The 15,966-nt window shown below is 35.8% G+C and overlaps 1 protein-coding gene across 24 annotated transcripts in view; it reads left to right on the top strand.

Annotated features, from left to right (window-relative positions):
* The window catches only part of DMD (dystrophin), a 2,611,869-nt gene that overhangs the window by 1,757,429 nt on the left and 838,474 nt on the right, over positions 1-15,966 (top strand). For all 24 annotated transcript variants that reach the window (XM_021079543.2, XM_085006422.1, XM_085006420.1 and 21 more), the window contains 2 exon segments: positions 6,467-6,614; positions 8,938-9,087. In XM_021079543.2, coding sequence (XP_020935202.1) covers positions 6,467-6,614; positions 8,938-9,087 — 298 coding nt within the window.

Genomic DNA, 15,966 nt, shown 5'->3' with positions numbered 1-15,966 from the left:
AACACTGAGAAAAAATGGGCAACAGACATAGCAGACGGTTGAGAGTAAAACAGAAATGCCAAGTATACACATGCATACAAAATTGTTTAACTTTTCTAGTAAAAAAATATTAAAAATCCATACGAACTTTTGTCATCTGTCAAGCATATAATTTATAATGTTCAATAATGGTAAAAGCATGTTAAGACTTTCGTATTTGTATAATTTTTTCATTTATATTTTTGTAACTATTCATGGATGCATATGCGTATTCTTGCTCCTAGCATTACAAAGGAAATTAACAATCTGTATCTGAATTCTTAATATTCTCATTGTTAACTTTTCTTCCTTACTCTGAGGAAATTAGCAGATACATGAGCCAAAATGTATAAACAAATGTATTTGTTATAGGCTTATTTATTATGAAAAATTGGAACCAAACTAAATGCCTAATAACAAAACAATGGTAAAATATGGTATACTCATATATGGCTTATTACTCAGATCTTAAAAATCAATTTTTCAACTATAATTAATGACCTAAGGAAATACTCACAATAGCAGATTTAGTGAAAAAATATGTACAAAGTGTTTATATAGAGTTTGATCCCAATTAAATATAAAAATCTCAATTATAATGAATAAGTATATCTCTTATTCTTGGTTAGATATTCTTGAAAAGAAAAAATATACAAGTAGTTAATTTGAGATATGTTTGAAGTGAAGATGGAGGTATTTAATTTTAGACTTTTACTCTAGGTTTGGAGTATTGTTTGTTTGGTTGGTTTTTGATATTACTTTTTCCTGCTCTTCAAGCTTTTATTTGTTGAATTTGGGTTTTTTTTCATCCCTGAAATTGTCAGTTTCTAGATTAAGTTTGAGAAAAGTCTTACCCATAATCTGTCCAGATTTTGCAGACATAATCAGATTTTAACAAGGTTTTACTTAACTAAGATGAGGAAGATTGATAGAAACAAGGTTGCTCTCAGCATATGCAGCATTGCACAAGCTGATCTAGAATCAAATATTAAAGGAGACAAAGATTTGCAAAAAGAGTAGAAAAGAGAGAAAGATGAGATAGACTGACAAATACCCTTGAAACCTCAACCCAAAGATTTGAACCGGCTTAGAAATTCTAAACAAATAAAAGATGTCTATAGTGGGATTGGTCCTCTTTCTGAATTGCTTCTAAGTCCAGAGTTTCAGGAAAAATGATATTATTGCACATTCTAAAAGAAGCTGCCAATAGTTGAGACCAGCCACTTCCCAGTTTGATGACAAGTAGCAGTGATGTTATGTCTACTGTCAGTGATTTCCAACTTCTTCTGTACCTCATATCAGGTCAATGGCAACAGAACTCAGCTGAGATGGTAGAGTTAGCTCTGTGGGAAATGCAGTGCTTACGGTAGGAGTAATTCCCTCTCTTCTCCCCTTACCCCTCTCTAATCAAAGGAAGGAGCTTCAGGATAATCATGAAAAAAACAGTATGAAGACTACAAGAATGGCAAACCATGTTCTCCTATAGCTGAGTATTTGTTGAACCGAAGAACTCCTTCACATACCTGTGTAGCTTGGGGGGTGGGGGTGGGGCAGAAGAACACCCTAAGCTTTTCTTTGGCTTTCCATGTCAAAAATGGCAGGGTGGGGGAAGGGCAGGATCCACAGGTTACCCATCCATAGGAAATCAATGAATGACTCTTAAATGGACTTTTTCTTCTGTTATTTTTTTCAATTTAAATAAGCAAATGGGAGTGAGTTCCTATTGTGGCTCAGTAGGTTGTGAACTCAACTAGTATCCATGAGGGTGCAGGTTTGATCCCTGGCCTCCCTCAGTGGGTTAAGGATCTGGCATTGCCATGAGCTGTGGTACAGGTTACTGACATGGCTCAGACCCCATGTTGCTCTGGCTGTGGTATAGCCTGGCAGTTGCAGCTCTAATTAGACCCTTAGCCTGGGAACTTTATAAATAAGCAAGTGGGAGAATTGTCTATCATTAACCTGAAAATAAAGAAAGAGTGGACTCAGAATATGCCAAATATGAAGTATACATTATGAGTTCAAAGGCTAGTTGACTATGTTTCATCCACCAACTCATTGCTGATGACTCTGAAGTCAGAATTTCCAGCTCTCCCCTCTCCTCTGAGCTGTAGATCTCTATATTTTTTAACTAGTAATTTCTCCTAAATATGCAATACAATTAAATGTGCTCTCAGCTGGAGTAAATACTGTCTATTCAGCCAGATAAGATGGGATCATTCCTGGGCCAGATGTAATAGGTTGAACAGGTGAAGAGCACAGACTCTGGACCTAGATGACCCAGGACTGAATGCTGAATTGACCACTTATTAGCTGTTTAATCTTGAACAAAATACTAAGCCTCATTTTCTTCCATCTGTAGATGAAGAGAGACTAGTACACAAGTCATAGTAGTAATGTGCCAAGTTCATACTTGATTCACTGGCTGCCGTATAGAAAACATTTAAAAATTATTAGCTACCGATGCTAACCTCTGGCCTTTTATCTGCAAGTCCTACGGAATCTCTTACATTTTAAATTTAGCCTGTCTTCTTTTCCCTCGCTACATCTTCGTGATTTGGACCTTCATTACATGATCATTTTGCCTACTATGATTGTTTCATACTTGATTCCTCAGTCTCTTGTCTTACCACCCTTGTCCACATCCATTCTCCACAGATTATCCAGAGTGAGTGGATGAAAGAAATCTTTCTCTACTCAAAACCTTTGAGTAGTTCACCTCATGGAGATTAAAATAAAACTTTCTAACCACTTCAAAACCCTGCCTCTAGTCATCTCACCAGCTTCATCTCCTGACCATTCTTCCCTAAATCTCGAATACATCAATAACCAGCAATGTCAACACTAGGCATTGATGTAGGCATCCTTACTTTACATGTACAAGAGCAGCCAAAATATTTGTCATTGGCAGAAACTCATGTAATCAAACATCAATTCCCATAGAAATTAATGCCAAATTTTTATTGCCTCTATTCACAGAAAATAAGCTCAAGCATCAGGCAGATAATGCCAATAATAATATCCACGCATAATTACAATCTAAAGGTAACAGTAAACTATCATTACATTATGATTTTTTTTTTAATTCTGAAATTGCCAGTAATATGGTAGCAGCCAAAAGAACCCGAGTCATTATATCAATGGTGGTAGGCTATGCAAATTAACCAAAATTTCTTTCCTTCTAAGCTGCACATTCTATTACATTAGTATCACTGAAATCAGCATGAGTTTTATAATTTCTGCTGGCCAGGCCTCATGTGGTTTAGAATATCCAAGAAATAGAAGTCAAGCCCCGTTAAGAAGTGCTACTTTGCCAATACTCTAGGTATCACAGAAGATGACATTGTATGGAAAAATACTGACATCAGTTACTCTAAAGGGAAAAGTTTTAGGAGACTCAGACTCTAAATATGAGGAAATATTAAGAATACCTCACCAGTTTTTTTTCATTTGTATTTTACTTTTTTATGCATATGCAAGAGGAACATAAAACAAAAATATAAATCTTAAAAAACCAATTTCTTAATAAAATAAAACCTCTAAGTAATAAATGTCATTGTTTGATGAGCATTCCCCACTCCAACCCACATTCTAGTAATATTCACACTGGTATCATATGACCTACATCTGAAAGTGTCTTTCATTTGGTGGAATAATGTAGTACACACTGGTGAGTAATTTAGATCATGTTTTAGAATAAGTATTGCAAATAGGAAAGATTCTTTTAAAACACAGACATAAAAGATTGAAAAGAATGATGACTATATTCATTCATTCATGCCACAGTTATTTATTTAGCATCTATTCTGTGTCTGGCATTGTTCCAGGAGCAAGGATAACAGTACTCAATAAGACAGACACAATCTTTGCCCTCAGGAAGCTTAATTTCCTATGTGTGAGATAGTAAACACACAAAATAACCAATTATAGTATATGGCAGTTTTAATCAATAAAAAGAAAGATAAACCAGGGAGAAGGAACAGAAATTTGAGAGGAGAGGTGTAATTTTAAGTAGGGTCATCAGGGAAGACTCTCTGGAGGTAAGGGAACCAGCCATGTTTGATTTGTTGGGGAAGGTCGTTCTCACATAAAGAAACAGGAAGTGCAAAAGCTTAGAAGCAAGGACCCATCCACTATATTTGAGGAGTGCAGCAAGGAAGCTAGTGGGTTTCAAGAAGGATAAAAGAGAGTGAGAGTAGATGGAAATGAAGTCAGAGAGGTAAGGAGAGAGGGAATCAGATATTTTATAGATCACTGCTTTTCCAATAGAAAAATAAGGTGCACCACATAGGTAATTTTAAATTTTCTAATTGCTTCATTTTTAAAAAAAGTAGGAACATGGAACATGTGAGACGAATATATTTTATTTAATGCAGCATATTAAAAATATTATCGTTTTGACTTGTACATGATATTAAAAGTACTGATGAGATGTTTTATATTCTTTTTTAATATTTTAAAAAGTGTTTCATTTTATAGCAGTTTTAGTTTCACAGCAATATTGAGTATAAGGTAAAGAGATTATTTTTTTGCACTGTCTTTGAAATCTGGTGTGCATTTTACACTTGCAGCACATCTCACTTCCCCCTTGTAGCTCAGTAGCTACATGTGAAGATGCCTAGTATATTGAACAGCACAGATCTAGACCCTCATAAAATGCTGTAATGACTTTGGCTTTTGATGTGACGAAATGGGGAAGCAATAGAAGAGTTCTGAGTCTAACAATGATATAATATGACTTGAGTTTTCACAGGATCTCATAATATGACTTGGGTTTTTAATAGGATCTACTGCTTTAAGAATAGACAAGGAAGAGAATATCTTCTCATGTGCCCCAGACAGACTTTGGACAAGCTTCCATCAAAGAGCTAAGCTGACTATAGACAAGCATAAATCCAATGACCCGATCTGGTTTGGGGAATTAGTGTAACTGTGGTTCTCTTAAAGCCCTGGCTTTACACAAGCAGTGAATAAGAAGTCTTTTCATGCTTCAGGATTCAGGTAGAACATTATCTTCTCTGGGATATCTCCTATGCCCTGCCCAGAAATAACTTGTCCTCCACAATATTCCATCATTGTCCTAGATTTACATGCTTGTTACCTCTCATGGACTGTAGGATCCTCAATGAAAGGTACATAACATATCGATCTTTAATTCTAATGCCCCATAGAGTTCCTGGAAGTTAATGAGTCCTCAATAAATATTTAATTTGAAGCAAAAAAAATCAGCTAAATAACCCCCAAATGGAAATAAATCAAATGTTCACCAACAGAAATGTATATTTATACAATTCAATACTATACAGCTAGGAAGATAAACTACACACAACTGGATGATGATTGTAAATATTATGTTGAGTGAAAGACAATGTATATGATTCCATATATATAATGTTCTATACAAGCAAAATAATCAAAGTTGACAGGATTCTGATTACACTTGGAGGTAGAGACTACAAGGGCCTAGAGAGGGCTTCTGGGCTTCTGATAACATTCTGTTCCTTTTCTGGTTCTTTGGTATATCCATTTTTTGAAAACTCTATTGAGACATATGGTTATATGCGTACTTTCCTTATATGCATAGTATACTTCAATTAAAAGCTTATATACAAGATACATATAGCTCCCAAAAGGGAACAAAACAAATAATTGTAAATTATTTTAAGTGCAGCCCATTTTGCTCAGCTGTAAGTGTTATGATTCAATCCTTAAGAATAAATTTATGGCTAATTGAGCAACATACAATATATGTGTTTTTATAATTAAAAACTTCTACTAGTACAACATATGGTAAGTATTTTAAATCAATTTCTCTCTTTCCTCAAAAAAGATTCTGAGTCATAATTTGGAAAACATCTTAACATGCAATAATTCAGTGTTTTCAACTCCCTTGTTTTTACTTTTATCCTACAATTTGCCATAAAGGTGTATTTCATTTAAGTATTTTAAAACACGCAACTTCATATTATACACTTATTCTAGTGAAGTTGTGCTCACCTGGGGATAGTTTTTTTCTTCAAGGTATTATTTGACAGTGCTTCAAGGCATTTTTGTTTGGCACAACTGGGTGGAGGCTACTGGCATACTAGTGGGGGAATGCCAGGGATACCATTCAACCTCCTACAATGCCCAGAGTAGCCCATCGCAGCTAAGAATTACCCAACCTTAAATGTCAGTGGTGCTGAGGTTGAGAAATACTGCTCTAGTTTAATAACATAATATTGTTGGAATTTTAAAATTGGAATTTTTTCTGGACTAATTTTAATATCTTCTTTTAGAGATTTTTGATATTGAAATGATCTGTGAACAAATTTTCTTTCAAAACCGTATATCGTTACCATGTTTTATATTGCTTATTTTTTGAAAGCATGTGCCTTTTTTTAGTTTTCTTTTTAAAAAGTTACAGAAAAATTTTGTTTATAAAAGTATTATTTCATTCTTCTATCTCCAGGCTAGAAGAACAAAAAAATATCTTGTCAGAATTTCAAAGAGATTTAAATGAATTTGTTTTATGGCTGGAAGAAGCAGACAACATTACTAGTGTTGCACTTGAGCCTGGAAATGAGCAGCAACTAAAAGAAAAACTTGAAGAAATCAAGGTAATTTTATTTTCTAAAATCACCCAGGGCCTACTTGTATAAAGAGTATATGAACCTATTTTTTAATGTATTAATCATTGGTTTTCTGCCCATTAGGTTATTTATAGTTCCTCAGTAGTTTTCCTCACAACTTTATTTTGTCTTAATCCCAGTGTTTCTTAATGAGTATATATACATTTTTAAAAGTGTGTATGGGATGTGTATGTGTGTAAAATGCATAGTAGTATTTCTTAAATTAATTTGAAATTAATTTTAGAGTTAATGGAGGATTCCACAGCTCCAAATTATTGCAAAAACTGATGAGAATTCTTTATAGAAATGAATCTCATTTCTTAGGGAAGATCTTAATTGCTAAATCAATCTCACTACTTCAGCCTCTAATTAAAGGCATTCAATTTGCCTGAAGCAATGTTTTGGTTTGGTTTGTTTTTTTTTGCAGGGTGGGGAGTGGTGGTTCACTTTCAATAGTGATTGAATCGACTTCAGTTTATTCAAGTGTCTTTTCATGCCTACATACTGTGATGTCTGCTTATTACTGATTACCTCACATGGCTGAGATGCTTTGATTGTGCAGTTGGATTAATTTTCATGGTTTTAATTTTAGCAAAAAAAAATCTTTTGGATCTGTTTTACTTTCATTCTTGAAGGGAAAGGGAAAGGAAAATTAACAATCATCCCCTATTATGTACTAATTATTAAATATGTTTACATCTACTATTTTGTTTAATCTTATCAAACTTTCAAAGTCATAGTTATTATCCTCATTTTATAAGGTCACACAATCAAAGGGAAATGGAATCACTTATTTATCAATGATTCAGTAGGTTTGCATATGCAAATTATACTCCAATGTCAACTATTTATTTCTGTGAAATAAGAAATTTGTACTTGAACAGTGGATAAAGTATAAAAATAAAAATATGGTTTAATTAATTAAACAAATATTGAACACCTACTGTATATCAGATATTGCACTAGGTATTTGAGAGTTGAAAGTAAATTTTTGATCCATAGTTCATTTGAAGATGGTTATGTCATGGAAAAATAAAATCAGTCTTTTCATGAAAATTCATCTTTCCTAAATGTATTCGGTGTCATATACAGCAATATAATTGATAATTCACTTAAGAGACATATTTGGTAGCATTCACCCTTATTAATAATTATGCACCAATTTCCTTTTTTCCTTAGTCTAGATCAGCGCCATCCAATGGAATTTTCTCTGATGATGGAATTGTTCTACATTATCAATTTTAGTAACCACTAGCTGTATGTGCATTTTGAGTTCTTGAAAGGTAGACGATGTGACTGAAGAACTGAGTTTTTAATTTTATTGAATGTTAATTAGTTTAAATATAAATAGCCTCATGTGGCTAGTGGTACTGCATTGAACACTGCAACTATAGGTAACAAAAATAAATAAAAAACAGTCAATAACACTATGATGGTTATGTACATCATGAGAAAGGGCATTTTTAGTGTGATGTTAAATGAATAACAGGGATTTAGGGATGTGAAGGTGTCAAAATTAAGGGCTATTAAATGAAACAACCCAAGTTTACATCACAACTCTGTTGCTTGCTATATTTGTGTCCTTGGACCTGGTATTTAACCTCTTTGCTGGTTTTTAACCTCTTTGCCTCAGTTTCCTTCTGTATAAGAGGATGATTATAGGCTCTGCTTCATAGAATTATTATATAAAAATTGACTAAGGTAATTATGTGAAATTATGTTATAACTTGGAGACTTAATTCCTCAAAGGATGATTAAATTTATCCAGATTGTTCTCTTTTAGATAAGCAATGTTGTCCTACTGTATAGCACAGGGAACTATATCCAGTCTCTTAGGATACACCATGATGGAAGATAATATAAAAAAGGAAATGTGTGTGTGTGTGTATATATATATATATATGACTAGGTCACTTTGCTGTATAGTTGAAATGGCACAACATTACAAATCAACTGTTACATGTATACATATACATATATATGTATGTATATAAAATATGTAGAGAGAGGTATAGTCTTTACACTGTTCAGGGTATTGTGTTAGAGCTCATTGTGCTGCTTAACATTTTTCACTAGAAAAAAAAAAATCTCTGATTGAGATATTCTGACCCTTTTTAAGATAGCCTGCTTTACTGGTGAGCACGTGTTTTAGTCCACCAGATCTTTGCCCTGTAGAAAATTTGGTATTTGAGTTACAGGCGGGCCTTCCAGTCCTGCTTCATTTTGATAGACTAATCAATAGAGGCAAAGACAAAGTAGTTGGCATTGTGCTGTAATTCATTTTAAACGTTGTTGCATTTGTCTATTTCAGTTACTGGCTGAAGAGTTGCCCCTGCGCCAGGGAATTCTAAAACAATTAAATGAAACTGGAGGAACAGTGCTTGTAAGTGCTCCCATAAGCCCAGAAGAGCAAGATAAAATTGAAAATAAGCTCAAGCAGACAAATCTTCAGTGGATAAAGGTTAGACATTAACCACTTTCCCTCACATATGTTAAATGTTACAAGCCTTTGTATTTTCTTTTTCATGATGCTTAATTGGTGGGGGTGAGGGAGGGGGGCTGGTTTTGTGAATTGTTATTTTTTAGTGCTTTTTTTTCACCTGACCATGTGATTTGGCTGTATGATTTGTTGTGAATGGAAGGAATGATGATGGTGAATGACAGTACATTAATGACCAAATGACAAGGTATACACCATTATTACTGTACATGAATTATCCTAAGGAAATAGACTGAAAAATAGATCAAGTAATTAATTCAGTGTTCAGGTATGTTTTGACAATATTTAAGCAAGATGGATGTGGTCCAGCTCAACAAGCATCATAAATCAAAATTATTTATCCTTACTATAATTCAGACTTAATCAATGATTAATATATGCTAAACTTCTCCAAAAGGTGTTTTATTTATTTATTATTATTTATTTACATATTTACTTTCTCGTGAGTTTTCTCTTGCTACCTTGGTTACTTTTTAAATCTAATATTTTCAAATTAATGAATACTTATTCTTTAAAACCAAGTGGGGCATATAAACTTATAATGAAAAGCAACATCAGTTGATTCATCACTATTTATTGAAAAGTAATCTTCTTCCCACTGTAATGCTATGGAAATTTTTATCATAAGTCAAATGAACATGTATGTATAAATCTGTTCCATATTCTCTACTTGCTTGCATTTGATTATCTTTGTCTTTCAGCTAGTACCATACTGGCTTAATAACAATCAACTTTAAATAGCTTTATTTATATATGTAGATATAACTTATATATCATACACTTTATTCATTTCAAAGAATATAATTCAAGAGTTTGGTATATTTACTTTCAATTGTAGTGAAATATATTTAATGCAAAATTTATCATTTTAAACAGATTATAACTGTATATATGTTTATATATATACCTATATATGCATAAGCATGTACACATACATAGATATGCATACATATGTACACACACATATATATACACACACATATACATATATAGATATAAACACATATATGTGTTTTTTAATTTAAAATGTTGGGATCTGAGAGTATAAATCCTCCAACTTTGATCTTAGTCCAGATTGCTTTTACTATTTTTTCATTCTTTAGTTTACCAATAAGTTTTAGAACCAATTTCTCAATTTTTATCAAAGCCTGCCAGGATATTGATTTGAATCGTGTTGAATTTATAGATCATTTAACCTTTTTCACAATATTGAGTCATCAAATCCATGTAAATCATACATCCATTCTTTATTTAGGTCTTCTTTAATAGCTTTTTAGAAATATTTTCCAGTTTTAAATCCAGAGGACCTACACATGTTTTATCTCAGATATTTGATATTTTGATCCTATTATAAATGAGATTCATTTTGACTTTGATTTTCTTTTTATTGCTGGTGTATAAAAATAGAATAGTTTTTACATTAAACACACATCCAGTGTCCTTGCTAAATTCACTTACTAGTATTGATTGCTTGTGAAACATTTTGAAATTTTTTAATGCGCACAATCATGTCATCAAATAGAGGTGGTTTATCTCTTATCAATCCTTATGATTTTAATTATTTTTGCAAAAACTAGGGCCTCTAAAACAATGTTTAATGGAAGTGATGATAATCCCTGTTTCAGGTGGAAAGCTTTCAGTAATTGATCACTAAATATGATGCTTCTTGTAGGACTTTTTGTAGATACTCCTAATCAAATTAAGGAATTTCTCCTTATTCCCAGTTTCTCACCTTTTTATTGTGAATAGTTATTAAACATATTCAAATGTTTTCTCTGCATTTATTAAAATTATTCTGTGTTTTTTTTTCTCCTCTGAATGTGACAAATCACAGCCACTGTTTTTGGAATGTGAAATTACTCTACGATTCCAGAAATAAATCCTATTGGTCATAATGTCTTATACCTTTTGTGGATTGCTAGATTCAGTTTTCCAATATGTCCTTTAGGATTTTTATATTTTTGTTCATGACAGGAAAACATCTGTAATTTTTTTTCATAAACCTTCTCAAGTTTAGATAGCAGTGTTAGACTAGTCTTATGAAACAATTTGAGAGGTACTCTTTTTCATTGTTCTGGAATAAATTGTTTAAGCTTGGTATCATTTCTTCTTGATAAGATTGGAAGAATATAGTTGTAAAGCCATCAGTGCATGGGGTATTTTGTTGTTGTTGTTTTGTTGAGAAAGTTTTTGATCATTGGTCAATTTCTTTAATAGATGAAAGGATGATTAGATTTTCATTTCTTTGTGTATCAGGTTTTATAAGTGTGTTCAAGGAATTTGTCCATTTCCATGCCAATGTCTCTTTGGGGGCTGCAGATTTTCTTCATAGAGCTAGAGATCCTTTATATATTAAAATAGACCCAAGCTCTAAGTACCTGGGTAGGTCTTGTTGACTAGAATATTTTATTCTATGTGCTAAGGTAGAGAGCTGAGTCTCTTGTTGAAAGAGATCTTCAAAGTTTATATGCAGTTTATATGCAAAGTTTGTATGCAGTTTATATGCAAAGTTTATATGCAGTGGGTTTTATTCTAAGGTATTCATGCTAAAGCCTGAGATTCCTTCCATATACCAAGTTCCATTTCTTTAGGTAAGAACCACAATTACTGTTTTATTTTTATTTTTGCCTGTAAATAAGTGCTAAGGGAAAACCATTCATTGTGTGATTGTTTTGATAATGAGGCAAATTTCCTAGGAGTTCCCTGGTAGCTCAGGTGGTTAAGGATCTGGCATTGTTACTGCTGTGGCTCAGGTCAATGCATCCCTAGCCCCAGAAATTTCATATGCTGTGGGTGTGGCCAAAAAATTGCTATGTACAAACTTTTAGTACCCAAATTTTACATCCTTCTTGTTCCCAAACATCACGGCATCTTTCATCCAAACACTTTCCAGGTTTTGCCAGGGTCAGATTCCCCTGTACTTAAAGGCTTTTTCTCCCTTACTTCATATGTCCCCATATATACTTTCTCTATATATATGCTTTTTGACCTTCCAAGGATGTTTTGAAACTTCTCATTCACTTTTGACCACAGTTCTACTGCCTTACTGAGCATATTTAATACCTGTTAGCTTTGTTCTATTCAAAATATAAACCAAACTGTAGTCCTTTAAACCAAAAGCAAATCCATGCCAAGAAGATGTTGCAGAACTATAATTTTCATGTAATATAAAATGTCTTCTTTCAAAAATGGAACAATTACCTCTAAAGAATTACTTGTTATTCATCAGTACCTGAACTAAATTGAGAGGTGTGAAAAAGCTATATAATGGGGAAAGTTTCGGTACATAGATGATTTGAAAAGAAAATAACAGAGACTTAATTTTGAATCATGTCAGGTTATTTATTCTCAAATTGATGAAGCTGGAATTCTTGCAATAGATCAGTTACATGACTGATAAAATATTTGTGAGTTGAAATGAGTACCAATGATATGACATTAAATTTAAAATGTGTGTTTTGATCTCTAATTCAAGCAACTAGGTATTTGGGAAAAAAAAAGTCCCCTTCTATTTTTATATGTCATCACTTGCTTTCAATTATGTGGATAATCATATTATTTAAATTTTACATTAATTTTTCCTACTGAAAAATGTAAAGTTAATTTCTTTTATGATTTCAAAATAGTTGTGTAAACATACAGATACTTGTAAAAGGAGGGAATGTATTTTCCTAGTAATTAAATTTTATATCAATACAGATTAAAATCATTACTCATAGGAAGAGGACAAAGGGAAAGATACCCCCAAATATTCCACAATATCTCAGTTCATCTTGATATTACAAAATGAAACAAAAATTATAATTGGAGGATATATGTGAGAGCTATCAAAAACACACAAACACAGTTTTGTAAATAGTGAAATGAGTCAAGGGTTTGTTTGGCAACAGAGTAAAAAGTCAGTTTTTTATTATATAAAATTAAAACTAGGACTATGAATACCATCTTTTGTGGACTTATATTACTATTTAAGCCATGATATTGGTGTCATCCAAAAATTAAAATTTTCATGCTATGTCTTTGCCACCCAATGTCATAGAAATTGGAATCTTATCCATTAGTCATGTTAAAAATTAATTGCACCTTCTCAATCCCTATGCGACTCTACCCATGTTGGTTTAAATTAAGACCAGGGGGTGGAGCAAGATAGCAGAGGAGTAAGAGGTCACACTCACCTTCTCCCACAAACACATCCAAAAACACATCTATATGTAAAACGACTCACACAGAACATCAACTGAATGCTGGTAGAAGAACTGAAACCTCCAAAAAGGGCAAGAAACTTTTGACATGACTGGGTAGAACAAAAGAAAAAAAGAGAGAGAGAGAGAGAGAAAAGGAATCAGGACAGGACTAGCATTCCTGAGAGGGAGCTGTGAAGGAGAAAAAGAACACACATTCTGGGAAGCAGAAAGATCAGCCGAGTCAGAGGGACCTCAAATTTGCCGAGAAAATCACACCAGCTGGACTGAGAACAGCAAAGCAGAGTGAGAGCCGCACAGATCATCTGAACCACCGGTAGGACACCACAGCCTGAGACACTTGGGCGGGGGCTAGGCACTGAGACTTAGGCTCTGGAGGTCAGTCCCAGGGAAAGGACTGGGGTTGGCAGTGTGGAGACAGCCTAAGGGGCTAAGGATCAGTGTGATATGGGCAGGGGAACAGTACACCAAGGGCTGGGGAGGTGAATGCCATGGCAGAGGGAACCTGTGAGAAGGTCCAGACCCACAGGAGAGACAAGGTGCCGTTGTTGGGGAGGGCAAGTGGAGGCGGGGCAGACTGCCATAGAAGCTCCCTGCACCCAAGTGTGCACATGCCTGGGGGCTCTCAGAGGGTGAGGTGGCTCTGGTGCAGGCTACTGGTGGCAAAAAGCTCATTTAGGGAGGACTGGGTGCGTCTTGTGCAGGCTACCGGTGGCTAGGCACCTCTTGTGTGGGCTAAGGGAATCAGCGGGCTAAGTGTGACATGGTGCCTCTTGCACAATCTATAGATGGCAGGGACAGACCACAGTAGTCATCTCAGAGGCCAGAGGGAGGCATGGCTTGCTACTACTGGGGGTCTGTGAGTGGGCTCCGTCTGAGACCCCGGTCACCTCAGAGGTTGGCAAAAAAGAAAAAGAGGGCACTGAAACCAAGCACCATACACTGTTGCTCCCACTCCCCTGGGGAACACACCCGCCCTGCAGCTGCCACTGCCAGATCCCCTGGGAGGCACCCAGATACTTGGTCACTGTCCCTTCTCAAGACTCTACAACTAGGAGCAGCTGAAACAGAACCTCCTGTGTGTTCTAAGTGGGACTCGGTGCTTCTTGTGTGGTCTGCAGGTGGTGTGGGTAAACCGCCACAGTTATCTCTGACACCAGAGGTGGGTGTGGCCTACTGCCACTGAGGACACCTGAAAAAAAATCACTTGCAGACCCAACCACCTCAGAGGGCACCACAGAAAAGGACATTGCAATGGAACACCACCTGTTGTTGATCTCATTCCCCTGGGAACACACCTGCCCTGCTAATGCCACTGCCAAACACTCTGGGCAGTGCCCAGACACTTAACCACTGTCCCTGCGAGGAACCTGCAACTAGGAGCAGTTTGTGCAGCACCTCCTGTGGGGGCTAAGCAAGATGAGGTGCTTCTTGAATGGTCTACAGGGGGCAGGGGAAAATCACTGCACTTATCTCTGGCTCCAGAGGTGGGAGTGGCTTGCCACCACTTGGGATCCATGAACAGACACCACGTGCAACCCTGTTCACCTCAAGGGCACCACAGAGGAGGGCATTCTGATGGAACGCCACCTGTTAGTGCTCTCAAACCCCTGGGAACACACCTGCCCTGCTGCTGCCACTGCCAAATGCTGTGGGCAATACTCACACACCTGATCTCTGTCACCTCCCAGGAACCTGCAACTAGGAGCAGACTGTGCAGCACCTCCTATATGGGTTAAGTGACATGGGTTGCTTCATGCAAGGTCTACAGGTGGTGGGGGCAAACCACCACAGTTCCTGACTCCAGAGGCAGTTGTGGCCCGCTATCACTAAGGGTCCCTGAACAGACACCACCTGCACTTCCAATCACCTCAGAGAAGGGCATTGTAATCCAGCACAAGCTGTCTTTCCTCTCACTCCCCTGGGAACTAATGCACCCTCTTCTGCTACTGTCAAACGCTCTGGTCAACTTGTAGGTCTACCTAGAATTCATTACAACTTCCCAGGGCCATGCAACTAGAAGTAGCCTGTGCCACCTTCCTGCAGGTCCTTGCTGCTATTGAGAGCCCAGTGACCAGGCACTGACTGCTGGCCCTACCCATTTCCTCCTCCCTGAAAACACACTGAACATCCTGGGCATAACAGCCTGCTCACACAAAAGAAAGAGACAGCAAATATTCAAACTCCCACACCAAAAATAAATAACCCCCCCAAAAATACAAAGGGGTACTCTTGCATAGAAGTTGCCTTATATGGCCACAATTTGGCTTCCCCAAACTCTCAGAAAAAGAAAAAACATAAGCAAGATGAAGAAGCATAGAAACCATTCCCAGTAAAAGGAACAGGAGAATTCACCTAAAGCAGTCAACAATGAAACAGACCTCTGCAGTCTGACAGTCATTGAATTCAAAAGGGAGATACTGAAAATACTGAAGGAATTAAGAGAGGATATGAACAGTAATGCAGATTCCTTTAGAAAGGAACTAGAAAATATAAGGAGGAGCCAAGAAAAACTAGAAAATTCATTTGCTAAAGGCAATAATGAGCAGAATGAATAATGCAGAGGAAGGAATTAGTGACGTGGAAGATAGAATAATGGAAATTACCCAATCAGGACAGCAGACAGAAAACCAAATGA

The sequence above is a fragment of the Sus scrofa genome, chromosome X, assembly GCF_054392235.1.
Source record: "Sus scrofa isolate SSC_HxYL_T2T_F1_AM1 chromosome X, Sscrofa_HxYL_maternal_Yorkshire_Landrace_v2.0, whole genome shotgun sequence".
Lineage (NCBI taxonomy): Eukaryota > Metazoa > Chordata > Mammalia > Artiodactyla > Suidae > Sus > Sus scrofa.
Note: the sequence above shows the minus strand (reverse complement) of the source record. Positions and strands in the feature narration are given on the sequence as shown.